General features: G+C 55.2%; 2 protein-coding genes across 8 annotated transcripts in view; both read right to left on the reverse strand.

Annotated features, from left to right (window-relative positions):
• Positions 1-2723: 2723 nt before the first annotated feature.
• HDHD3 (haloacid dehalogenase like hydrolase domain containing 3) lies at positions 2724-10058 on the reverse strand. Of its 2 annotated transcripts, none has more exons than XM_039506889.1 (2): positions 9848-10058; positions 2724-3856 (listed from the first exon to the last, which is right to left on the reverse strand). In XM_039506889.1, the coding sequence occupies exon 2, from the start codon at positions 3823-3825 to the stop codon at positions 3103-3105; it is 723 nt and encodes a 240-aa protein (XP_039362823.1). In that variant the 5' UTR covers positions 3826-3856; positions 9848-10058; the 3' UTR covers positions 2724-3102. The 2 variants fall into 2 exon arrangements, with proteins under 2 accessions (XP_039362823.1, XP_039362822.1); XM_039506888.1 differs by lacking the exon at positions 9848-10058 and adding an exon at positions 8810-8870.
• Positions 10059-10836: 778 nt separating this feature from the next.
• The window catches only part of ALAD (aminolevulinate dehydratase), a 28644-nt gene continuing 13426 nt past the window's right edge, over positions 10837-26054 (reverse strand). For 4 of the 6 annotated variants that reach the window (XM_039506635.1, XM_039506633.1, XM_039506636.1 and 1 more), the window contains exons 3-12: positions 25884-25934; positions 24175-24271; positions 22696-22831; positions 21966-22049; positions 21487-21575; positions 21073-21128; positions 16992-17079; positions 15913-15999; positions 15154-15283; positions 12629-12764 (exon numbers count right to left, since the gene is read on the reverse strand). In XM_039506635.1, the coding sequence (XP_039362569.1) occupies positions 12697-12764; positions 15154-15283; positions 15913-15999; positions 16992-17079; positions 21073-21128; positions 21487-21575; positions 21966-22049; positions 22696-22831; positions 24175-24271; positions 25884-25934 (886 nt within the window). In that variant the 3' untranslated portion in view covers positions 12629-12696. Of the gene's footprint in view, positions 12765-15153; positions 15284-15912; positions 16000-16991; positions 17080-21072; positions 21129-21486; positions 21576-21965; positions 22050-22695; positions 22832-24174; positions 24272-25883; positions 25935-26054 lie in introns of all 6 variants that reach the window. The other 2 variants (XM_039506639.1, XM_039506638.1) reach the window with 2 other exon arrangements.

Genomic DNA, 26054 nt, shown 5'->3' on the forward strand with positions numbered 1-26054 from the left:
CGTAACAGCAGTAGCCCCCTAGAATTCTTTCTAGGCAATGTAGTTGCCCTACAGGATCGGCTCACTGGCCCATCTTGTCGCGTAGTGGGCCTCTGGCTGGAGCCAAGCCCTGAAGCTTCAGAAGTGGAAACTGCCCATAATGCATCTGGCCAACTGCACAACACTGTACTTAGAGGGGAAAAATCCATCCTTCCTGACCCTTGCAAGAAATCATCTTGTGCCTTGAACCATGAGAGCTGATGACCCCGAGCTTAGCCTGCAAAACTGCAACCGTTTATTGGTCACAGAATTCTGCCGTTCTTTAACACGCCAGGATTTGCCATCTTGTCCTGCTGTCTGAACTGCAACAAATTTTGCTTTGGCCTAATTCCTTTGACAACGCTCCATTGACAGTGTTGTCAGTTGGTGGCTGTGTGTGGCTCCTCTCAGCGTGCTGCACCGGATCTGGCCAGCTAGCTGATACAGCAGGCCTTGCGTAAAGTGCCCAAGACCACCACAGACTTGGTTCGGTGGCAAAGGCACTCGGCCAGGTTTATTGTGAATGAAGCATGGTCCTAGTGGCTGGTAGACTCTTTGAGGACACACACGTATTGAGTGGTGGGACCTTCTACTCCCCCGAGGATGGATAAAACAGTGCTCCTGCACCCCCTCTTTTATACACTGACACAAATACGTTACATATCCCCCCCGATGTGATTAGCCACCACCCTTTACCTTGTACCTGTCAGCTTAAGCCTGCCCTTCAGGCCTTGTTTCACTCGGGGTCGGTGTGTTTCTGTTTCATCGCCCAGCATTGTGTTTACGTCTGGAATGTGCACACAGCAATACTCTGTGCCTAGCACTTCTCGGGCGTGCCTGTGTGTTTTGCCAAGGTCGTGTGTCAGACCGGGAGCCTGCGAACAGGCAGCTGCTGTGTAACAGGGCCTGACGCTTGCTCACTTTGCTTTATAGCAGCAGGGCTTGACTTTTGCTCACTTTAGTTCAGGCCTTAGGCCTTGTATCAGGCCCCATGCTTTGGGCTCTCTGTCTACTACATACAGCAATTAGCTCTACCGAGAGCCAAAGCCTCACATACAGTGCGGCTGCTGCAGCCAATGTGGCCTTGGGGCTCCAGGATCAGCTGTCTACGTGGGGGGCTAGTTCTGCTGGATAGCTCAGTGGTTTGAGCATTGGCCTGCTAAACCTAGGGTTGTGAGTTCAATCCTTGAGGGGGCCACTTAGGGATCTGGGGCAAAAATTGGTCCTGCTAAGGAAGGGGCTGGGCTGGACTCGATGACCTTTCAAGGTCCCTTCCAGCTCTAGGAGATTGGCATATCTCCAATTATTACCTTACCTTAGAAAAGAGGTGCCCTACACTGAAGCCTGAACTCAACACTGGCACGTGCAATCTGCTCAGCCTTGGTGGGGACGTGCAGTGGTTACAGCCCTAGCCGGAAATGTGGGCAAGTCGTGATTCTGACTGTGCGACACACTGGGATGAGTCCAGTAATAGCCGTGCCTCAGTTTCCCCTCTGTATGTGGGGTTGCCCTGCCAGACCTCAGCAGGGAGTGGCAAGGCTAAATTCATGGCTGCACGAGAGGTGCACAGAGTCTACCAAGCTGAGCGCCATAGAGAAGCCTGTCGATAATACTATGTACAATCTGGTTCATTTGTTGGGGTGGGTTCAGGTTAGCAGTAGGGACCCTGGGCTGGTTTCTCCCCTTTTTAAACATAAGTATCTTGATTTTTAACCCCCTGACTGTTGCACGCTCCAGGCTTGTCTAGATGACCACTTAGTTTGCAGCAAGCTGGGCTGTGCATTTAGTTTGCCACGCACTGAAGTGCACTTTGATCTGCTCCTGTTTCAAAGTGGATCAGCAACAGGGTCACCATGGCCGGTTAGTGCGTGGCAGGGTAGTGCAGGGTAAACTGCTGCACACGAGCTGTCTAGACAAGCTCTTAGGCTGCTTTGCACAGCACCTGCTGGGGCATTGCCACACAGCTGCAAGTCCAGGCACTGGGAGCAGTGCAGCCACCACTGCGCAGCATTGGCAAAAGCATCTGCTGAGGTTTGGGCAGCGAAAGGGCCATTGGCTAGTTTCTCTTGCCAGCCAAGCTCCCATCAGCCTCTGGGAAGCAGCAAGTGCCCTAGTGCTGGGCTGCTCTGGTTTCCAATGCTCTCCTCTATGCTGCCTGCTAGCGGGTTCTGCTAAAATCCTGACTTGGAGCAGAGCTGTCAGCATCCCCAGGCCCAGTCTTTGCAGAATAGCAAGGGGGGGAATCCCATGGGATCCTCCGCCAGCATCAGGGCACAGGCACTAACTGCCCCTAGTGATGTGCCAGCTTCTACAAGAGCAGACCCGGCAGAGGTCCCATGCAGAGAGAGCCTGCAGGGGTGGGCAATGGCTGCCTTACAGGCCAGAGCACGAGCAACCCAAGAAGTGGGTGGTGCTGTCTGGGAAAAGGCTATTGTCAGGCAAGGGGATCCACTGAAGTCAACACACCTCCCATGTTCCTCGCTGGCAGAGCCACACAGGGCGCTAGGCCAGGCCAGTTGTACCAGTGCGGGGAACGAACCTGGCCCAGAGATGGGATTTCTGCTTCTGGCTTTGTCTGTTCATTCAAGTGTGCAAGAAATGCCGTCTTTCCTTGCACTAGGAGGGGTTAACACCTGGGCTCAGAGCTGCAATGGACAGGACACTAGGGGACACTCTGGAGATGCAAGTTCTGGTCTCCACTCTGACGTGCTGGGTGACCTTAGCCCTCACCCCTCGGTTCCCCCCTGTAGAATGACGATAATCCCCCCTCCCCCGTTAGGTGCTTTGAGAGCTATGGAAGAAAGAGGAAGAGAAGTGCTGAGTATCTGTAGCAGTTTATTGCACTGGATGACTAATGTGCTGTTGTGGATGGTGCTAGTAGGTACTTCTCAATGAGTTCAGAGGGGTTTCCTTAGGCCCTCTCTATAGCAGGACGTGCAGATACTCTTTAGGACCTGATTCACCTGGTGGAGAACCAATCCTCCCCGCCCCCCCGCAGCACGACTGATCCCTCTTTCTAGCGACAAGGTGTAAGGAATCTGTTTGGTCCCTGGTGATCTCTGCGGAGAGGCGAGGGATTCCCCGTTAACCCTTCTCGATAACAGACAGCAAGTGGGTAAGTGAAGGCAGGACGTGCTGCTTTGGTACCTTGAGCTCCCAATTGTTTGCAGGCCCGGCCCTCGTGAGCAGGAAGCTGTGCATGCCCACATCTCTGGCTGCCTTATAATCCCTCACATAACTGTCCCCCACGTGAGCCGCCTGATGTGGGGCTACCCCAGAAATGTGCAGCGCCTTCTGAAAGATCCGCTGGTCTGGCTTGGCAAAGCCAGCCTCCTCCGAGGTCAAGACAAATTCAAAATGGTGCCTGAGGTTGCAGTGAGACAGAATCTTCTCCAGCCTCTTGTCGAAGTTGGAGATTACGGCCATACGGATGCCCAGCTGGTGGCACTGCCTCAGAGTCTCCCTGGCGCCTGGTAACAACTCCCAGTTCTGTGCACTGCAGAACTCCTGATAGAGACTTTCTGCAATGGTGGCGAGGAGCCTGTCTTCATGGACACCAGCGAGTCTGAAGGTCTGTTTGACAACATCCGCCCACCACTGCTTGGAGCTTAGCCCCTGGTTCAGGCCATAGTTGGGGAAGTGCTTGCTCTGGGCTTTGTATGCCTGATGGAAAGATTTATTGAGCGCCTCAGGCTGTACATGAACTTCGTGAACTCGGGCTGCAGCAGAGTAATTCTCTCCTACTGGGTGCCGGAGCCGGAGCAGCGTGTCCTTCACGTCCCACGTCAAGAGCCGGAGCCGAAGCATTGCTTCACTGAGGCTGAGGAGCGAGGAGAACCTAGACCACCAAATCAAAGGAGAAGGATCAGACAAGCCGTAGACCCAACCCTCTTATAGGTCCAATGCCAACAGAACACTTCGCGTGGGGCAGCGAGTGACTCAAGCGATTAATACTGGCACTGGAGCTTTTCAGCCTGGGGTAGCCTCACAGCACCCGTGGCTCATGGGTTCAGATTCCTCCCGGGCCTGGAGTGAATGAAAATGGTTTCTATCTGATGGCTGTTCTGTAGCTTCTTTGAAGTGAATTGCTGGGTCTCAGCCAGTTCCTGCCAGATGTGTATCCGTGTCACAAACCCACCATTAGCACTGACTAGCCCTCTGCTCAGAGGCTCAGCCGTAGGTGCATGGGGACTGAACTCCCCTCTCAGCCACAGAAGTGGTCCCCCCAGGTTTCAGTAGAGGCACGATGGCAGAGCAGAGCAGGAAAGCTTGCCCTCATAGTTGCTGTGCTGTGGATACAGCGAGGCCCTCACTGCCACCGCAGTGAAGTCAGTACCGGCACCAGTACTTCAGTCACTCAAAACCTGTACGAGCACAGACTCACCCCTCATGTCTAAAATGATTTAATTCATGACATTATCATGTTAGATACAGTTTTTCAGTGAAGATCCTGTAGATCCTAGAATGCAGGACTTTGCACCTCTTTGTTTGCAGGAGAAACTCAAACTGCTGATCTTGTACCATTTGTATTTGACTTTAATTTGTATTTCTTAACATGAAATGACAAAGCTGACCAGTATCCACAGACACTGGGTAGGGAAATTAATGCAAGAGAAATAAATGGGTAACAAGATAACCTATTTAAGACTACCAAACTCCTGTAATGAATTAGAACTCTCCTGCTCTTAAATAGGTTACAATTCAGTTTTACACCTGGGGGAATTCTGCGCCAAAAAAATTAAAAATTCTTCACCAAAAATAAAAAATTCTGCATACAATATTTTAAAATTCTGCAAAATTCTGCATATAATCTGCAGTATAATCATGCCAGTTTCAATTATTTTGGTAATTTATTTAACTATAATACAATAGATGGAGAATGGGAGTGGGCAGCATTGGAGAAAATCCCCAACCCCCCTCTGTCTAATAGTAATGTAGCTAGTTAATAGTCAACAAATATATGCAGCCCTATGCTCAGTGTTACATCATAGGCAACTGAAGAGCAAGTGAGGGCTGGGGAGTCAGTCACAATTTATATTGGCTACTGAGCATTTACTGAGCATCTCCAGAAAGGTTAGTAGCAAACAGTTCATGGAGCACATTGTGATAGGAAAATTTTTCAGTCCAAAAATTTAGACCAGTTCTAATCCCTGAAGCACCATAAACTTTTATAAACCATACTGTCCTTTAGAGCACTCTGACAATGTAAAGGAGCCTTACAACTTTTACACCTGTTTTATACTCTTGGGAAAATTCACTAAGCAGGCAGGCTGCTACGTTCGGGGACAGAGCCTGCCCCATGCCTACCTCCGCAGAAACACCTCAAAGTCCTGCCCTTCCACGTTGGGTGGGCTGCAATAGCTACTGAGAGGGACAGAGTCTCTCTCTCGCACGCACATCCAGCCCCTCCACGGCAGCTCCGGTCGCCCAAACTAAGGTGCCTGTGCTGCTGGGGAGGGGCAGGTGACCAGTCTTGCAGCTTTCCTTTGCTTCCTCCATCAGAAGTCATTTTTCCGTGGGGAAACAAAGAAATCTGTGGGGGACGTGAATTCTGCATGTGCACAGTAGCACAGAATTCCCCCAGAAGCAAAGCTTGTAATTTTGCAGTATAACAGAATGATATCATAAAACAATCAGTTTCTCTATAACGACATGAACTTTTGTGCAATTAGCCTGTATGTGAGGTGGCAGGATTATTCAGCACCAAAATAATACTCTGGAAGAAACAGCCAGACCAGTTTAGCAGGAAACCGAAATCAGAGTTAGTGGCTAGGAATTCTCTCAACATCAGACAAAATGCACACCCACACAGCAGCTGTCCTGGAGAGTCTTGCAGTCTCTGCACTGAAGCCTGACTACAATTTAAGGGCAGAGTAACACACACTTGGGATAAGGATCCATTTCCTTCTGCTGTATTAAGTGATCAGTCTCAGGCCTGCTCTACACTGGGGGGTCGACCTAAGATACGGCGACTTCAATTACGCGAATAGCGTAGCTAAAATCGGCGTATCTTAAGTCAACTTACCTGACTGTGAGGACAGCGGCAAGTCGACCGCTGCCGCTCCCCCGTCGACTCCGCTTCCGCTTCTCACGAGCTGGAGTTCCGGAGTCAACGGGGAGCGTGATCGGGGATCGATTTTATCACATCTACACTAGATGCAATAAATCGATCCCCGACAGATCAATCACTACCTGCCAATCTGGAGGGTAGTGAAGACCTGCCCTCAGAGGAAGAGGCTGCACTGACAACTCTGATGAAGTCCTCTTGGCATGAGGCAGGTACATGCAAAGGCAGCAGCAGTGGGAGTTCAATTCTGGCCTCTCTGCTGAGGCTAGTGCCTAAGGACTGTGTCCAGAGGGGCTGAAACAATTTGTACAGTGGGGGAGCTGAGAGCCATTGAACCAAACTGGAAACCCTGTATGTGATGGAAACCACTTCAAGCCAGGGGGTGCTGCAGCAGCCCCCACACCTCTAGTTCCAGCACCTATGGCTGTGTCATAAAAACAGCCATACAGGGTCAGACCAAGGTCCACCTAGCCCACTACCCTGTCTTCCGACAGTGGCCAATTCCAGGTGCTTCAGAGGGAATGAACAGAACAGGGAATCATCAAGTGATCCATCCCATCGCTCATTCCCAGCTTCTGGCAAACAGAGGCTAGGGACACCATCCCTGCCCATCGTGGCTAATAGCCATTGATGGACCTATCCTCCATGAATTTATCTTGCTCTTTTTTTTAACCTTGTTATAGTTGTAGCCTTCACAACATCCCCTGGCAAGGAGTTCCACAGGTTGACTGTCCATTGTGTGAAGAAATACTGCCTTTTGTTTGTTTTAAACCTGCTGCCTAGTAATATCATTTGGTGACTCCTAGTTCTTGTGTTATGAGAAGGAGTAAATAACACTTCCTTATTTACTTTCTCCACACCAGTCATGATTTTATAGACCTCTATCATATCCCTCTTAATCGCCTCTTTTCCAAGCTGAAAAGTTCCAGTCTTATTAATCTCTCCTCATATGGAAGCTGTTCCATGCCCTTAATATTTTTTGTTGCCCTTTTCTGAACCCTTTCCAATTCCAATAGCTCTTTTTTGAGATGGGGCGACGACATCTGCACGCAGTATTCAAGATGTGGGCGTATCATGGATTTATATAGAGGCAATATGATATTTTCTGTCTTATTATTTGTTCCTTTCTTAATGATCCCCAACATTCGGTTTGCTTTTTTGACTGTCGCTGCACACTGAGTGGATGTTTTCAGAGAATTATCCACAATGACTCCACGCTCTCTTTCTTGAGTGGTAACAGCTAATTTAGATCCCATCATTTTATATGTAGAGTTGGGATTATGTTTTCCAATGTGCATCACTTTGCATTTATCAACACTGACTTTCATCTGCCATTTTGTTGCCCAGTCACCCAGTTTTGTGAGATCCTTGGGTTCTTTATGAATACTTAAGCCCCTTTGTTTTCAGTTTAAACTGATTTTTACCAAAAAATTCCTGGGTTCTATAAAAATATTACTCATTTTTTTTCCTGATTTTCACCCTACTTTTGTAACATTCAAATATATAAAAATACCTTGTTTTATTAGGAAAATACAATATATTGCATGAGGTCTATGTATTATGATCATACATTAGTCTGTATATGCAAAGCTGCCTGTTGAAGGAAAGCTATGCATTAGTCTAGAGATACACACAATAAACCAACAGGCAGGCATGCAAACTCTGAAGTGCACGTGCATCTGAACATACTGATGAATCTCACACCGAGCATGTACAGATTTCAAAGCTGTTAGCAGATAATGGTTTAAAGACTTGACACACTAAAATGGGAAGAAAACGAAAATCTGCATCCAAATAAGTTTCAGAACCCAAGGCAGTATTTGAAAGTTAAAAAACCAGGAGAAAAGGATGAAGTTGAGTGTATGCGCTGCAAATGGTCGGGCCCAATTATTAAATGTAACTATTTATGGGCTAATAGTTCTAAGTCTACAGCAGTAACTGTTCATTCAAATGAAAAGTTTTATTTGGGGATTGGCGATGCGTTGTTTTCTTAAACTCAGAGGTGGCCTGTTTTGGTTTCTGTTTTAGTTCTGCAGCAAGCTGCATTGATGAAGGGAATTCAAAGCATTAAATACTCCCCCCGCCCCTTCCGTCCACAAAAATAAACCCTGATATTTATCCAGAAAAATTATATTTTTTGCACGGTTTTTGCTGTTGTGGTTATAAACACTGATAAATTCCCAGGGAAATACAATGCAATCTGCAGAGGCAGGGCCTTGGAATATGGAGCTAGAACGTGCGAGCCGGGGGGGGGGGGGAAGGTTTTTGGGGAGCTGCCCGAGTCTCCCAGCCCATGTCACAGGGAGCACAAACAGCCAGCCGGGGGGGGGGGAGGTTCGGCTCGCTCCGCTCCGCATTGGGTTTAGATCTGACCAGGCGCTAATGCCCGTCACCAGTGTAGCGCCCCGGCCCCGGTTCCATTGACCGGCACGTTTGGGTTTAAAGCAAAGGGACGAGAATCCCCCTTTGTAAAACTCCGCTGGGGGCCCGGGCCCGGGCGGCGGGAAAGGCCCGGGGGCTCCGGGCTGCCGTGAGCTCGGGGCCGGGCCGGTCCCGCTCTCGGACCCGGCGGCGCAGCGCCCTGCGGGGAGCGGGCTGGGCCTGGCCGGAGCGGTGCCGCGGGAGCTGCCGGGAGCCCCGCCACTGCAGGCGGCTCCTGCCCGGATCGCTCCGGAGGAGTCGCCGGCCAAAGCCAGGCCGGGCCCCGGCCCGTCCGCGACCTACCGTGTGGTGCCGAGCTGAGCCCCGCCGGGAGCGGCACCTGCTCGGGCCGCCGCCGCAGCTTCCTGCCCCAGCCCGCCCCACCCCACCGGCCATGGGGTGCAGCCCCCCGCCCCCGCCTGCTGTGGGTACAGCCCCCCCCCGACCCCGCCACCGGCCAGGGGGTGCAGCCCCCCCCGCCTGCTGTGGGTACAGACCCCCCCGAGCCCCCACCGGCTATGGGGGTGCAGCACCCCGCCCCCACCTGCTGTGGGTACAGCCCCCGAGCCCGCCATCGGCCATGGAGTGCAGCCCCCGCCTGCTCTGTGTACAGCCCCCGAGCACCCACCGGCCATGGGGTACAGCCCCCGCCCCACCTGCTCTGTGTACAGACCCCCGAGCCCCACCGGCCATGGGGGTGCAGCACCCCGCCCCCACCTGCTGTGGGTACAGACCCCCCGAGCCCCCACCGGCCATGGGGTACAGCCCCCCCCGCCCCCACCTGCTCTGTGTACAGCCCCCCCCGAGCCCCCACCGGCCATGGGGTGCAGCACCCGCCCCACCTGCTGTGGGTACAGACCCCCGACCCCATCGGCTGTGGGGTGCAGCCCCTGTAGGTACAGCCCCCGACCATGGGGTGCAGCCCTCCGCCCCGCCTGCTGTGGGTAAACCCCGACACCCCATCGGCCGTGGAGTACAGCTTCCCCCGCCCCCGGTAGGGTACAGCCCCCCCGACCATGGGGTGCAGCCCCCCGCCCCCACCTGCTGTGGGTACAGTGCCCCCGACCCCCCATCGGCCATGGAGAACAGCCCTCACGACCCCCCATCGGCTATGGGGTGCAGCCCCCACCTGCTCTAGGGTACAGCCCCCCCAACCCGCCATCGGCTGTGGGGTGCAGTCCCCCCGACCCTCCCATCGGCCGTGGAGTGTAGCCCCCCACACCTTGACCCTCCCACCTGCTGTAGGGTACAGCCCACTCCCAGATCCCCCAACCGGCAATGGGCTACAGCCCCCCCATCTCCCACCAGCTGTGGGGTACAACCCCATGGATTGATACTCACGCAGCCGATGGGTCTAACTCTCTATTAAGGCAAAACACTCAGCAAGCAGTGAGTGATCTGCGGAGGGAGATGCTCATCCGGACCATCTCATCAGTCACCTCCAGCACCAGGCAATACAGCTTTAAGCTCCCTTTGTTACACGAAGGTAGCGGTAATTCGTTATCTGCTCTCACAGCCATGGGTTAGTCTCCCGTTGCCAGGTTAGCTCTCCTCCAGCCACCACAGCTGGAGCAGTAGTTCAAACCAGTCTCTTCCAGCTTTTTAGTGACTTATTTTTCTCACAGCCATGGCTATTCCACAGTGTTGTATATCCCACCCCCCCTTCTTCTGTTAAACGGACCCCTAAAATTCACAGCAGGATTCTGTGAGGCCTAAATATGACTTCATCCCATAGACCATGGGGTACAGTCCCTCCCCTCAAGCCCTGGGGTAGAGCTCTCGCCCCCTCACAAGCTGTGGGGCATTGGGCAGATTGGCCTGCAGCAGTGAAAGTAGCAGACTACCATAATCCCTTAGAAAGTGTAATCCTCCGAGTGACCAATCGGTAGGGCTCCCTCCCCCATAGCAACTGAGCGTCTCACCCACACCAGTGACTTCACCCTTACAAAACTGGGGCGCTCCACTCTGAAACAGGAATGGCGACTTCCTTCCCAGGACTGAAGGTGACCAGGTGTCCCGTTTTTAAGGGGACAGTCCCATTTTTGGGGACTTTTTCTTATATAGGCACCTATTACCTGCCACCCCCATCCCATTTTTTCACAGTTGCTGTCTGGTCACCATACCAGGAATCCACTTTTTATCCTTGAACAAGTTCCTTTCCCCTCCAGAGGGCATCGCTGCTCTGGCCTCTTTCCCTTTCTCCCATCATTAGGGTTGGCCTTGTCTTCTCGTTGCTCATCTGTGCAAACCATCAAGGGGAAGAGAGGCTTGTAAGGTAAACTACACCCAATCTGCCAGCAACACCCTACGTTTCTTTGTAGTCTGTAAACTCAGCTGAGGACGGGCCTGTCCTTTTCTTGGAAAGGCTACAATCTGTCAAGCTAACAGGGTGAGGGGCTGAGGGACCTGCTTCCTGAGTCAGAGGAACAGGGAATGCGGTTGGTGTGACTGTACCTCCAGGGAAGATCGCAGATCTGTGCAAACTAGCACAGCGTCTTCCACAGAGGAGTCAGGCTCTTCCCCACCCCTGAAATTATGGCAATGCAGATTGAAACGAAATCCCTGTTACCCAGAGGAGCGTGTAGCCACTTCAAGGTGCAGTGGAGTTCCCTCCACCCTCTTCCTTACCAACAACATCAAGCTGCCGTGGTTGTAGACTTGTGGTTTGTTTTTTGTTTATTTTCAGCTGAACTCACTCCAGGCATTGAAGAATGTCAGAGGCTGCTGCTAAGACTACCAAAGCAAAGTAGCTCTAGCAATTAATCTGAAACATCTAGACTTCATAACAGTGTGATCAACGTAAGAACCATGGTACAAATTAAAGTTCTCAGCTATGTTATTAACACCACGTTAGACTGTTAGGATGAAGTAATTTTAAAGTGTGCATTGGACAGCAGAGCCAGTCGGGCGACCTCATTGCCTGGTTCTGCCTGCTGCAATGCTGAGTTTGAAACATGGCACAGGAACAAGCAGTGGGTTAAAACAATTATTTTCACTGGAATTTTTAAAATAGGGAAACATTTCTAGTGCTCTTGGGTTTTAGAGAGAGATTATTTTGACAATACTTCTATATAAGGTGACAGCATCCTATCAGGGAATCAAAGGCAGAGCTGAACTGTGAGTTGATAGAGCCAGTGTGAGTGCTAGGAGCTGGTCGTCTTGGTGCTCAGGGCTAAAAGAACCCCTAGTAATGGTGGGCAGAATGTGCAATGGTCCATTAGCGATCAGGACATTATACTTCTGAAGCCCTTATACTGCCTAGCCCCACATGCCCTGTCGCCCTCGAGACAGCAGGGCCACAGCTCAGAACCAGGTCAATCTTCTCTAGTCTATGCAATGACAACAGGTTTAAGGCACAAGCACGTGTGGAGGGGAACCCCCGCTCCCTGAGGGCTCTGAAGCATCTTGGGGTATTTCTCCATATTAAAAAGTTTGAAACAGCGCGTTCACCAGAGGAAAGTGTTAGTGTCAGCCCAGTGTCTGGCTGACCAGCAAGGGAAGCCCTGCCTGCCTCTGCTGCTTCCACGCTTGTGAACCAGACAGTGTTTCTGTGCAGAAAGCCCAACCAGGGGAGAGCAAAGCTCTGCTGGGGGCGGTAGCAAAGGAATTATGTCACTAGTGTACTGCAGGGAGAGCATCTGCAGTGAACGCTTGAGACACCCCCAATGAACTAGCACTCCTGTGAGCAATGTGCTGGTGAACTGCCCCACATCAGCCTTCCCCTGTGTTCCCAACCCCCCGGCTAGACTGAGGAGGGCATCGGGGTAGAGGAATGGTCAGGAATGGGCGCTTCCTTTACGAAGAAGCTCATAAAAATTGCCCATCTGGTGTGTCACAGCGACACATTAAAAGAAACCATCACATTAAGAAGGTGCTTCTCCAAGGGGGGGGGGGTCGCTGGGGAGATCAGTTCTGGTCCTAAGGCATTTTGCTGCCAGAGGAGGGTCTCAGCATTAAGCCCAGTTCTAAAATAACACTTAAAAAATTGCTCTCCTTTGGCTTCTGTGGGCTCAAGTCAGCTCTAGTGTAGGCAGGTGCAGCACCCCTGCAGCCAGTGGTGCTGGACCTGCTTACGCTGGGGCTGGATTCAGCCTTGTATCTCTAAGGCCCCATAAAAATCCTCATTTTGCATATCAGTCCTTTCCGGTCCTCGCAGGTTTCCTTCTGTGTGTTGCCTTCACTCAGGCACTTCACGCCTGGTCCTCCTTCAGCCACTTCAGGAGCTGGGGCACGTAGTAGGTGATGATGATATCAGCTCCTGGAATGCAGCAGCAAGGAACGTGTGAGGAGCTGCTAGACACAGTGTCAAGCCAGCATTCCCATGCTCCACAAAGTCCCACTCCATGCCAAGGAGCTGCCATCCTTCCCTCCCACCAGCCAGCCCCCAGTGACTCTAACATGCAGCCTGCAGGCTGGGTCAGACCACAGTACTCTCTGTGTGGCCCACATGACCTTGAGCTTCTTCAGAATCTCAGCTCTCTGTATTCCTGCACCCCATGGCTGCTGAGAGAACCGTCTAACCATGCCCTGGGAGTGAACAAAGCAGGGATATCTGCCTGAGCCTGCAGACAGCCTGGAACAATGATTCTGAGGTACAACTCCCATGGCCCCGCATCACCGGGGGGAGCTTATAGTTCTGAGTGTATAACTCAGCCCATGGACCAGCATTCCAGTCAAGAACTCGCCCCTCTCCTCTGAGGGATTTGGACACCTGCTCCAACATATTCCTTAGCATCAAGCACCAGCTAGTGGGGAATTCCAGCTCCAAGAGGGGAGCCGGGTCTCGTGTCAGATCACAGGAATGCAGCTGGGAGGACGGGGGATTCCAGAGTCACAGTGGGACTGGACCTGGGTTCATTGTCTCTCAGCTAAAGGAGCTGGGAGCCTGGGCTCTAAAACAGGAATCAGCCCAGGCAAAGGGCTGCTGAGCTTGGGCCGTGTTTTCCCAAGAAAATACTGTGACGTTGCACTCTACATGATTTTCTGAAAGTATGCTGATGAGTATGAATATAATGTAACTGGAATATGCTTCATGCAAAAGGTCTCTTGTAAGGTATCATTACAAAGCTCATCATCTACTGAGTGTGATCATCCTATTTGTATAAATGTATCACTCTTGTATCTGAAGCTAGAAATAGGAAATATAACTCTGAGGGCCTACTGTAGTTATGCAAAGTGTGGGCCGTTAATGGTGGTTTGGAATCTTGATGGCTCCCATTAACCAGGACCAGCTCTGTTTTACTTGTAAGTCCTCCTGTATACGTGTGTGCTGGCAAGTGGGTAATGAAGTCTTACAGAGCCATGTGATCATGTCACCTGAACTGGAATCCATCTTTAACCTGGTGCTTTTCCATTGAGAAGGAGGGGGTGGGAACCCAGAGAGAGACAAAGGATTCCTGCCTTATGCAAAAGATATATAAGTGGGTGGAACAGAACAATGGGCGGCCATCATGAGGAATTCCCTAGCTACCACCTAAGCTGAAACACGGGCTGTACCAGGGGAAAAGAGTGTGCCCAGACTAGGAAGGTGTCCAGTCTGTGACAGAAACTTACTGAAACAACTCTGAGAGTGAGATCTTATCTGTATTCAGTTTTGTTACTGTATTAGACTCAGACTTGCGTGTTTTATCTTACTTAGTAATTCACTTTGTTCTGTCTGTTATTACTTGGAACCACTTAAATCCTACTTTCTGTATTTTAATAAAATCACTTTTTACTTATTAATTAACCCAGAGTATGTGTTAATACCTGGGGGGTGGGGAGGGGCAAACAGCTGTGCATCTCTATCAGTGTTATAGAGGGCAAAGAATGTATGAGTTTACACTGTATAAGCATTATACAGGGTCTAACGGATTTATTTGGGGTTTGGACCCCATTGGAAGTTGGGCATCTGAGTGTTAAAGACAGGAACACTTCTGTGAGCTGCTTTCAGTTAAGTCTGCAGCTTTGGGGCATGTGGTTCAGACCCTGGGTCTGTGTTGGAGCAGACGGGTGTGTCTGGCTCAACAAGACAGGGTGCTGGAGTCCCAGGCTGGCAGGGAAAGCAGGGGCAGAAGTAGTCTTGGCACATCAGTTGGCAGTTCCCAAGGGGGTTTCTGTGATCCAACCCATCACAGACACATTCAGAAATAAGCCCCAGTGAATAGATTCCTTTCATCCAGTGGGCTCCCTGCAGCCTGGGGAAGATGGAGACCCCTTTGCTAGACGAGGAGCCAGGAGATGCAGCAACTCGCCAGGTCACCCAGGAAGTGGCTGAGCTGGAGTAGAACCCAGGAGTCCGGGCTCCCAGGCCCCCTGTGTAACCACACTTCATGTTTCCTAAGGAGCCAGACAGAACTCCACTTGGATTGCTACCGAGCTGGCTGGAAAAGCACAAGCCGTGTGGGGCAGCGCGTGGTGCTTTAGAAATCGGCTTTTCTTAAAGGATTGAGGTGTTTGGAGTTCCACTGGGCCTGGCTCTGCATTCCAGGGTCAGCCTCCAGCACAGTCATGACGGTGACTGGTCCCGTAGTCTCGGGGGACTCCCAAGATTCAGGCTGCCACACCACCACAGTGGGCCCAGAGGGGAAGGGAATCCAAGGCCCCAGTTCCTCCAGCAGCTTGAGGCTTTGCTAGTCATGACGCTGACCCTGCCCAACCTCACTCACCTGCTCGCCTGAACCCGGTCATCACCTCCATGACGGCAGCCTTTAGGTTAAAGGCCCCTGCCTGTGCGCCGTGCCACAGCATGGCAAACTCCCCCGACACGTGGTAAACAGCCAGTGGGTGGGTGGGATGCTGAAAAGAGCAGCAGGAAGGTCAGTGAGACAACCCTGACCCCCAAGCTGCATGGCCCAGCTCTGCCGAGTCCTGCAATGCTGGCAGCAAAGCAGGGGCTCTAGGCAGGTTGTTCTGTAGCCACCGACTCTCAAGGGAGCAGTGTCTGCAGTGTGCCCATAGCAACCCCACCCACAAGATCAGAAGCTCTGGGGGGATGGCAGGCGCCAGCACTTCATGGGCCGGTTGTTGGTGTTTGAATGGCTGGGTTAGAAACACGCAGCTCCAGTAACGGAGGAGTCAGGGCAGAGCTTCCAAGCAGCAAGGCCTCTCCACCCCAGATGGGCACGCTAACCAAACGCCTGCCATTATCCCAGCCAGAGCAACTCACTGGACTGCTGGGGGCTACAGCAGCATGCCCAGGGGGAGCACGGTGCCAAGGAGCCTCCCGCTAGGGTCAATCACCTGGAAGGGGCTCCAGGGACTAGGCCTGCCGCAGCTTGTACTCCCAGCTCAGGGCGTTTTCTGCCTCTGCTAGGCCCAGGGGACTGTCCCTTGGCTTCAGTCTCCTGGGCGAGCCCAATGCCCACTCTACAGCCACCCACTCTGTGCCCCATTTCCAGAGACAGTCGCTGCCGAACGGGGCTCACTTTGGCCTTGACATCTCTCACGAGGTCGAGGTACGGCAGCCCCGGCTTCACCATCAGCATGTCTGCTCCCTCCCGCACATCCCGGTCCTGCAAGGAGAGAACAGGTCGTGGCTCGGGCCTGTGAGAACAGCACAGGGACTGGGGGGGACCAGCGAGTCAGCCTGATGGCTGCAGCCCAGGTCCTGGCCCCAGTGGGAGGGGAGAGTCTGCTCTTCCCAGCACCCTGGGTGCTCCACACGGCCCTAGCAAGGAAGAGAACACAGCTACGGGCAGACCAGCAGGAGCCAGCCTGCAGCCAGCCCCATTCCCAGGCAGGAAGGGGGCAGCAGACGATCCCCGAGGCTGTGATGTGAAAGGGGCGACAGCGGGTCTGCGTTTCAAGGGAAATGGTGCGCTTGCCCAGGCAGCCGCCGGAAGCCGAGGCTCCTTCACGTTAGACCCAAACACGACACCCCGTCCCCTGCCCCGCAGAGCTGGTGTTGGCTCAGCCACTCCCTGCTCTGTGTGGCTGACAAACGTGAGCCACCGCAAGCTGGGTCACAGGGGCTGAAAGACTGAGCTGGGCCCATGGCCTCTGAGTCCTCAGGCCCACATGCCAAGTGAAGCCAGGAGAGGACCAGGTGCTTGGCACTGCTGGGCTGAACAACCCCAGGGGTTAGCAATCCCCCAGCTCGCTGCAGGAGATCCTCAGCTGTTCCAGGCCAGTGCCACTCCTGGCTGCTCCCACCTCACAGTACTTCCTTGGGCCCTGACTGCCCTCTCCCCCCACACACACACTGGGGGGACCCTCCAGGTGAGGTGGGGGTCTAATCGGTGGGACAAGCTTGCCCTGCCGCTGCCCAGGTTGTCCCAGAGCAGGTACAACAGGCCTGCGGTCCCGAGGCTCTGTCACACCACGACGCCCATTCCGGTTATGGAAAGAGGTCAGGTCTCGGAGAGGAGGACAGACCCACCTCCCCACTCAGCCCCCAGATCAGCTCTTGGCACCCAGCCATGCGGAAGCCACTCTGCTGCAGGACATTACTGTGACACCAACACCTTCTGCTAAGGGCAGCTGGGCTGTGGACAGGCTCACTCACCACAGCTCGCAGGGCCAGGCCCCGGGCGCCCGGGGGAAGCTGGTAACAGCGCCGGTCTCCGAACGCAGGTTTGGACAGCGCAGCGTCTCTGGGAACACGAAGGAGACACCAGGCAGTAAAACAGCAGTCTGGCTTCAGAGAATTCCCAGGAACCGGCGCCCCCCCTCCCAGGAGAGCCCAGACACCAGGCGGCCTGCCCGTAGTGACCCCTTGCTGGGCTGGAGCAAAGCAGGGGGAAGGAGGTGCCTTAGTAGCATCCCATCCTCCCAATCCAGGAGGCAGCGGCTCGCTTAGCCGCCACGAGCCCACCACTGAGAACTCTGCCCCCAGTGAGGCCTGGCGGCCTGTGACAAAGTGGGAATTTTTGTAATATGTGTGTGCGTCAGTTTCCCTCGTATTTTGCAAGGCTGCCCAGTTGAGGAGGGTGGGGAGCAGTTTGCTGTCAGGGCAGGCTAAGAGAATATCGCCTGGCTGGCTGATGCTCCGTCTACACTACAGCTTATGTCGGCAAAACTTACATCACTCAGGGCTTGTCTACACTACCCATGGGATTGGCGGGCAGCAATCGATCCACCGGGGGTCGATTTATCGCATCTAGTCTAGACACGATAAATCGACCCCCAAGCGCTCTCCTGTCGACTCAGGTACTCCACTGGAGTGAGAGGCGCAGGCAGCGTTGACTGGGGAGTGGCAGCAGTCGACTCACTGCAGTGAAGACACTGTGGTAAGTAGATCTAAGTACGTCGACTTCAGCTACGTTATTCACATAGCTGAAGTTGCGTAACTTAGATCAATCCCCACCCCCAGTGTAGACCAGGCCTCAGGGATGTGCATAAACCATCCCACTGAGCAACGTAAGTTACACCGACAGACGCGCGAGTGTGGACAGAGCTTCTCTTACCGACAAGCTCCGGCTGCTCGTGGGGCTGGAGTAGTTAAGCCGAGGGAAGAGCTCTCGCCCATCGACTGAGAGCAGCTACATTAGAGAGCGTACAGTGGCGCAGCCACACAGCTGTAAACTCTCAGGCCATGTCTACGCTAGCACTTATGTCGGCAAAACTTCTGTCGTTCAGGGGTGTGAAAAATGCATCCCCCGAGTGACATAAGTTTTCCTGGCATAAGCGCTCGTGTGCACAGCGCTGTCAGTGGGAAAGCCTCTCCTGACGACACAGTAAAGCCGCCACTCATTGGTTTTATTATGTTGACAGGAGAGCTCTCTCCCACAGGGGCGGCTCTAGCCATTTCGCCGCCCCAAGCATGGCGGCATGCCGCGGGGCACGCTCTGCCAGTCGCCGGTCCCCCGGCTCCGGTGGACCTCCCGCAGGCGTGCCTGCGGATGCTCCACCGAACCCGTGGGACCAGCGGACCCTCCGCAGGCATGCCGCCGAAGGCTGCCTGCCTGACGCCCTCCCAGCGACCGGCAGAGCGCCCCCCGCGGCATGCCGCCCCAAGCACGTGCTTGGCGTGCTGGGGCCTGGAGCCGCCTCTGCACTCCCAGCCGCATAAGGAGGCTACTGGAGTGACCTTACAGCGGCATGGGTCATTAAAAAGGACTGGCCTGAGGACAATGGCAAATCCAGTCAACATGACTGACACCTAGCAGGGAGGTAGATTTTCCCTCTCTCAGGTGGAGAACAAAGGACTGGGAGGTGGGGGATAAGAGTTGGCTGCTGGAAGGAGTCAGGGCTCACACCTGGGAACTGACCAAGGAAGTTGGATGGAGACAGACGGAGCTTGGGCAGTGGGGTTCACTACAGCTTGGCTGGGCTCTGGACTAGCCAGAATGGTCTGTGCTTTAACCTTCAGTTCTCCCTGCCAACCTAAGGACTTCCCATGCTGTGTTCCAGCTGACTAATAAACCTGACTGACCTGACAGCACTGTCTGAGGTCTGGTCTACATTACAGATCTGTATCGGTATAACTGAAAAATCCATCCTCTGAGCGACATAATACCACCGACGTAACCCCCTGTGTAGCCAGCGCTATGCTGGTGGGAGGATTCTCCTGGTGACGTAGCTATCGCCTCTAGGGGAAGTGGATTAACTAAGCCAATGGGAAATCTCTCTCCCATCAGTTTAGAGCGTCTTCATGAAAGCACTACAGCAGTTCAGCTGCGCCAATGCAGCATCTTCAGTGTAGACGTGCCCTGAGTGTCCCTGCAAACACTCGCAGAGGTGCGTTAATCCCTGCAGAGTGTACAAGTCTCTGCCACGAGTCCGTCTCAGCTGGACTCGCTGGACAGAGCTCCCGCTGGGAAGCAGGGGAGCGGACGGCCCAGAGGTCCAGTCTAAGGAGGTGGTGAGGCCATGTGGCTTGCCCTGGAGGAAGAGTGAGACCCCAGCAGGTCTGGCACACTGCAGGGGTTCCTCCTAGAGACTGTTCCAAAGCTGGAGCATGGCACTGATCCTGTGGATCTGGACACAGCCCCACCCCAGCAAGCACACAGGCAGCAATGACACAGTCCCTCACTCCCAGCTCCCCTAGGGCAGTGGTCCCCAAACTTTTTCCCTCACACTCCCCGGGGCTGGGAGCAGGGCCACAGCTCCAGGATGGGGGAGCCGCAGACAAGGGTAAGGGAGCCTTGGCCAGGGGCTGAGGCTGGCAGCTGGGGCCAGAAGTGGAGATGGATGACACTCCCTCCCCGCCCCCCAAGGGGCCCAGGCCTCAGCCATGCACTGCCCTAAATGTTCCTCCGGGTCCCTCTCGGGGGGCATGCCCCACAGTTTGGGGACCTCTGCTCTAGGGTCTGGAATGAGTTAGTTCAGACCCCACTGTGACATTGCACTCCATGTGTTTTATGGAAATATGATAATGAGTGTAAATATAAAGTCACTGGAATATGCTTTATGCAAAGGGTCTCTTGTAAGGTATCATTACAAAGCGTATAATCTACTGGGTGTGGTCATCCTATTTGTATGAATGTATCATTCTTGTATCTGAAACTAGGAATCTGTAGCATAACTCTGAGGTCCTATTGTAATTATGCAAATCTTGCAGGACAGTGAACAGGTCACATGATACTGGAATCCATCTTAAATCTGGTGCTTTTCCATTTAGAATGAGGGGTGGGAAACCAGAGAGACACAAAGGCTTCCTGCCTTGGAACCACTTAAATCTTACTTTTTATACGGAATAAAATCACTTTTGTTTATTGATAAACCCAGAGTAAGTGATTAACACCTGGGGGAGCAAACAGCTGTGCATCTCCCTATCTGTGCTATAGAGGGTGGACAGTTTATGAGTTTACCCGGTATAAGCTTTATACAGAGTATAATGGATTTATTTGGGGGTTTGGATCCCACTGGGGACTGGGTGTCTGGGTGCTAGACACAGGAGTACTTGGTGAGCTGTTTTCAGTTAAGTCTGCAGCTCTGGGGGCATGGCCCAGACCGGGGTCTGCGTTGCAGCAGGCTGGCGTGTCTGGCTCAACAAGGCAGGGTTCTGGAGTCCCAAGCTGGCAGGGAAAATGGGCTCAGAGGTAGTCTCAGCACATCAGGTGACAGTCCCAAAGGAGTCTCTGTGACCGAATCCATCACACCCACCTCTCCCCACTTTTCTGAGCCAGAGCTCAGCCCACGCAATGGACCTGCCAGCCCAGTGAGTTGGGACCATCCCCAACACTCCCTCTCTGGGGTGAGGGGGACTCTGTGCAGTTTCACAGCAGTTCCAGTCGACTCCACCCTCCTGCTCCTGCCCCAGGTGGCCCTGTTTGAGAAGCAGCTCACAGAGCTGAAGCCAGGTGGGAGCAGAAGTCATCTCCAAGCCTGGCAGGAGGAAGAGTGAATCCCTGCAGAGCTATACTCTGAGGGACAGATGAAAATCCCTGTGTGGGAGCAAATACTAGCCTGCCCTCCCCATCCCTTTCCTGGAGAAGGAGATAAATTCCCCATTTTACAGATGGGGAAACTGAGGCACAAAGCTCAGTGCAAGTTAGTGAGAGTCCCAGACTCAGAGCTCAGGGCTCGGGAGTCCTACGTTCGAATTGCTCGGCTCTGCAGGCCAAACACGAACCCTTTGGGGTCTGACACGGAGCCTGGCCAAAACATGGCATACACCCACCCCCGCCCTGGGAGCCACTCACCTGAAAGGGCCATAGAAACAGGAAGCAAACTTGGCGCTGTAGCTCATCACAGAGACCTGCAGGGGCGGGAGAGACATGGCAGGGAGATCAGAGTTGCCTCCCAGCCCAGCGTGGAGGTGGGGGAGAAATTCTCTGCTACGATCCCTTGTACTATGTTTTCCAACCCCCCCCCAGGCAGAAGCCTTGGCATTACCTCTGCTCCCCATCCACGGGCACGCCCTTCCCATCCACACCTGCTGGGGCCTGGAAGCCCCTCCCTGTGGCCCCCTGGCCGACCACGGTGGGAAGCAGGGAGCTCCCTTCTCCGCAGGCCCTGTTCCACACCATCTCCCCTCCAGCACGCACACAGCTCCAGCTGTGACACCGCTCCGTACTGAGCCCGGACTGACCAGAGGGCGTGCTGCCCCTGCCCACCTTGTTACCCATGTTATTGGAGATCAGAGCCTCTTTCATGGCTGCGACGCGCCCGTCCATCATGTCCGAGGGGGCCACGATGTGGCATCCTGCAGGGAGAGAGCACGGGCGCTGAAGAACTGCAAGGAGCAGTCCCTGCCCCCGGAGCCACTCCTGGCATGGGGGGACTCAACATTGATGTCCCAGCAGCCAGGAGTGCCAGGACCTGCCTGGGGAGTAGAGCCACTGAGCCTCTGCTCAGTTTGGCTGGGGATCACATGTCAGAACCTGCTGGAGGAGAGCAACTGGTTCGGACACCCCAGTGTCCCACGAGCTGCAGGCAGAGCCAGGGGAGACGGGATGGGCCCACAGCCCCTCAAGGAGAGGCCAGTGGCTGCTGCCCCCCTCAGCATTGCTCAGATATGTTCCTGGTAGGGCCACCGAGCAGGGCAAAGCCAGGCAGCCAGCAAGAGCCTGCTGCTGCTAGGAACCCCTCTCACCTGCCTTGGCATAGGCTAGCGACACTTCTGCCAGCCGCTGGCAGCTGGCCTCGTTCTGGATGGTGCCATCCTTCCGCAGGATCCCTGCAAGGCGAGCCCAGGGTTAGACGGGAGCAAGGAGTCACAGAGCACCAGCCAGAGCTGCCCAGCGCCCATCCCTACAGGAGCCAGCAGCAGGGGGCTCTGGAGAGGGGAGGCAGCCTGACACCACACCCAGCTCTGCAGGATTGCAGGGGGTGACTGCGGGGAGGGAGCAGGTTCCTGGAGATGGCTGAAATCTGGAGGGGGGTTCAGCACAGCCTGGGAGTGAGACCAAGGCCCTGCTGGCTGGAGGTGGCGTGTCCATCCCAACCGCTGAGGGAGCAGGGGTAGGACAAAGGAGGGGGGCTCCCGTGGTCGTGCTGGGGAGGGAGGGCCCTGGCAGGCAGAGCCCTGCACACTAACTCACAGCTGGTGGTGGGAGCACGTATGAGGCGAATGGAGCGGCCGGCTGTGCATCGCTGAGCCCCATGGCAGGCTGGCCTCCACGCTCACTGCCCTGGCACAGCCGGCACATTGCACCACGGACAGGGGGCAAGGCGCAGCCCCAGACATCCCCAGCAAAGAGCCCACTAGCTGAGCCCACGCCAGCGAGGCCCTTCCTCCCCTCCCAGCCGGCAGCCTGGCTCATCTCGTGGCCACCAATTGGTGCAGAGGAGGGTGGGTGGGGGGTGCCCGCCCTGGTGCTCACCGCAGTGCCCGTGAGAGGTATAGGGGCACAGGCAGACGTCACAGGCGATCAGCAGCTCTGGGAAGGAGGAACGGATCTTCTTTATGGCCTGGATGGCCGGGGTGTTCTCAGCATCGGCAGCCGAGCCCCTTTCATCCTGCAGGGGGAAGAGATGCGCCCCTGTAAATCCACAGGGCACCCTGCGCCCCAGAGACCCTCACTTCTCCGCAGGGTCCCCTCGCCCAGCACAGACCCCGCAGGGGCCCCAGGCGCAGCCGCTCTGCACACAGCTGAGGGTGCAGGAAGGAGGGGCCCACCTCCTGTTGAAACTGGAGCCTGGAAAGGGCTCAGGGAGTTTCTGGAACAACAGGAGATCAGATGTGGATTTACATCTCACCCCAACCACAGCAGCTCCCCCAGCCCCTTGGGGGGGTCAGCAGTGACTGATGGGGAGCACGCTCCCCATGGAGCCATCCACCCTGCTCCCCACAGCACAGCACTGCCCCCAGTGCCACCCAGGGTCAACACTGACTCCGGGTGAGCGCCCCCTCCTGAGTCACCTGCTCCTCTCCCTGCAGCGCAGCGCCTCTAGCGCCAGGCTGGGCACTGACGAAGGGCAGTGGGCCCCACAGCCACCCAGATCACTGGGGATGGTCTGGGGAGGTCTCCCATCCAAGTGCTGTCCTCTCTCTACCCTGCTTAGCCGACAGATCTCACCAGCCAGGGCCCAAGCTCTCAGAGAACAAGTGAAAATGCAGCAGAAGGACAAAGCTGGTGGCTATGAACCTCCCAGCTCATCTGTTCCCCCCCCCCCAGTTCTACCTGGGGCACTGCATTAAACACCCCATAACCCTTCACCCCATCCCCCGTTCTACCTGGGGCACTGCATTAAACACCCCATAACCCTTCACCCCACCCCCCGTTCTACCTGGGGCACTGCATTAAACACCCCATAACCCTTCACCCCACCCCCGTTCTACCTGGGGCACTGCATTAAACACCCCATAACCCTTCACCCCAACATCCAGTTCTACCTGGGACACTGCATTAAACACCCCATAACCCTTCACCCCACCCCCGTTCTACCTGGGGCACTGCATTAAACACCCCATAACCCTTCACCCCATCCCCCGTGCTACCGGGGGCACGGCAGTAAAAACCCCAAAACCCTTCACCCCACCCCAGTTCTACCTGGGGCACTGCATTAAACACCCCATAACCCTTCACTCCACCCCCCGTTCTACCTGGGGCACTGCATTAAACACCCCATAACCCTTCACCCCACCCCCGTTCTACCTGGGGCACTGCATTAAACACCCCATAACCCTTCACCCCACCCCCGTTCTACCTGGGGCACTGCATTAAACACCCCATAACCCTTCACCCCATCCCCCGTTCTACCTGGGGCACTGCATTAAACACCCCATAACCCTTCACCCCATCCCCCGTTCTACCTGGGGCACTGCATTAAACACCCCATAACCCTTCACTCCCACCAACCTTGGGGACTTTAGTGGGGACGCCAAAGATCAACACGCACTTCAGCCCCTCGTCCACCAGGGGGCGGAGCATCCCCTCCAGCTTGTTGACTCCATACCTAGAAGAACACAGGTGTGGGGGTGGTGCTGGAGGCCACCCCAGTGCCCGTCCCCGACACAAATCAGCCAGGGCTCTGAGCTGGGTCAGTGCACGGCAGGCCAGGCACCGCTCTGCAGGCTGGCTACCCACAGGCAGCCCGGGTGCCAGACCAGTGTCCCCAGGCAGGGCGTTCCCGGGGTAGCGCAGCTGTCAAGCAACAAGGATCCCCGAGAAGGAGCCCCCACATGGCCCAAGGCTAGTGCGACTAGCCGGGCGTGGCTCTGCCCATCATTAACTCTCCTCGATGCCAAGGCCAAGTCCCCCACCTCCTGGGAAGGCCTGTGTAGCCAACCCTCAGGCACTGCCGGGGACGGGGCCTCTCCCCACGCCACCCAACAGGGCACTCCTGGCTCCCGCTGCCAGGCCGGCCTCGCCCCCAGCACAGGGAGAGCCGCGGGTGTCTCCTCCCTGCCCACAGAGCCCCACGCAGGCTCCCGGGAAGCACTGACTCTCCCATTCTCCTCTCCCATCCTACGGGGGTTTTATCCCTTTCACTGGCATGGCCATTCCTGCCCAGCCAGTGCCATTGTGTGGAGGTGCCTGGATTCGGGGGGGTCCCAGGTGAATGCTCCATGCCCCACCCTCCCCCCGGCACCAGCCAGGGGATAGGGCCAGCACTCGGTGACATTTTCCCTGTCCTTGCTTCCTGAACGGGGGCAGGGCAGGTTTCAGTCCCACTTAGTGAAGAGCTTTGCAGGCAGCTGAGCATTCAGCCAGAGCAGATGCCTGCTGGAGATCCCGGGAGCAGCCGTGGGAGGAGCAACCTGGCGCCTTATCTGGGGTCCCCAAGGGGCAGTGGGCAGGGCTGGCTGGCGTTGTCTCTGCTGCCGGGGGACCAGCCCAGGGCCCTGATAGACTGATCCCAGCCCAGCCACCTCAGCAGGGCGAGGGCGACGCTCCATTATCTCCCCGTTCATTGCAAGGCCCTGCCCAGCCTCAGCTCTGCTGGCTTCGGCTCTGGAGGTAGGACCAGCGGTGGCAGGAAATGCATGGAGGGCGCCTGGGAGCCACCACCCCACGGAGGGGGGATCGCAGAGGGTCGCCCTCCGCCCTGACCGTGAGCGGGACCAACTCCCCAAGCCCAGCAGCATCGCCCTTGTTCAGACCCAGGTCCCCCAGACTTAAACGGGCAGGGACTTTAGTCTAAAAACCCACCCCAGCTCCCGCCTCCCCACTTCTCAGGCACGACATCTCCCTCCACAAGGGCCGGGGAAGCCAGGCCAGTGCCCTGCTGACGGCGACTGCCTGTCGCCTGGTGAGATCCAGGGCCGACGGAAGGGGACGCGCCTGCTGCTGCTGGAATTAACTGGTGCATTATGGGAATTCCTGTAGCTATCCCATAGTGCCCCAGTGCGTGCTCACAGTTCACCCTCCCCAATGTCCCCATGTGCATCCCCAACACGGGGGCAGTGGGGACTCCACTGTCCTTGGCTAGAACAAGATGGAGGACACAGAATGGCCAATAAGAGCTCCCCACCCTGAGCCCAGCAGCCTGGAGCTAAGGCACACGGCAGGGAGCCCTGTCCGGACTGCAGAGCCCCACGAGCACAACGATCTCCGCAGGCTCCTACCTGGCCTGTCCGGGGAGGCTGGCGATCGGCTCCACCGCATCGGGGCTGTCACTGGGGAGTCAAACAGGACAAACAGCCAGTGAGAGTTCGGCTCCCCACGAGGTGAGGCTGCGAGCAGGGAGAGCCCCGTGACCGGACACGGCGGCTGTGTGTAAAGCCGGGCAGCTGAGC

This window comes from Mauremys reevesii, linkage group 19 (genome assembly GCF_016161935.1).
Source record: "Mauremys reevesii isolate NIE-2019 linkage group 19, ASM1616193v1, whole genome shotgun sequence".
NCBI lineage: Eukaryota > Metazoa > Chordata > Testudines > Geoemydidae > Mauremys > Mauremys reevesii.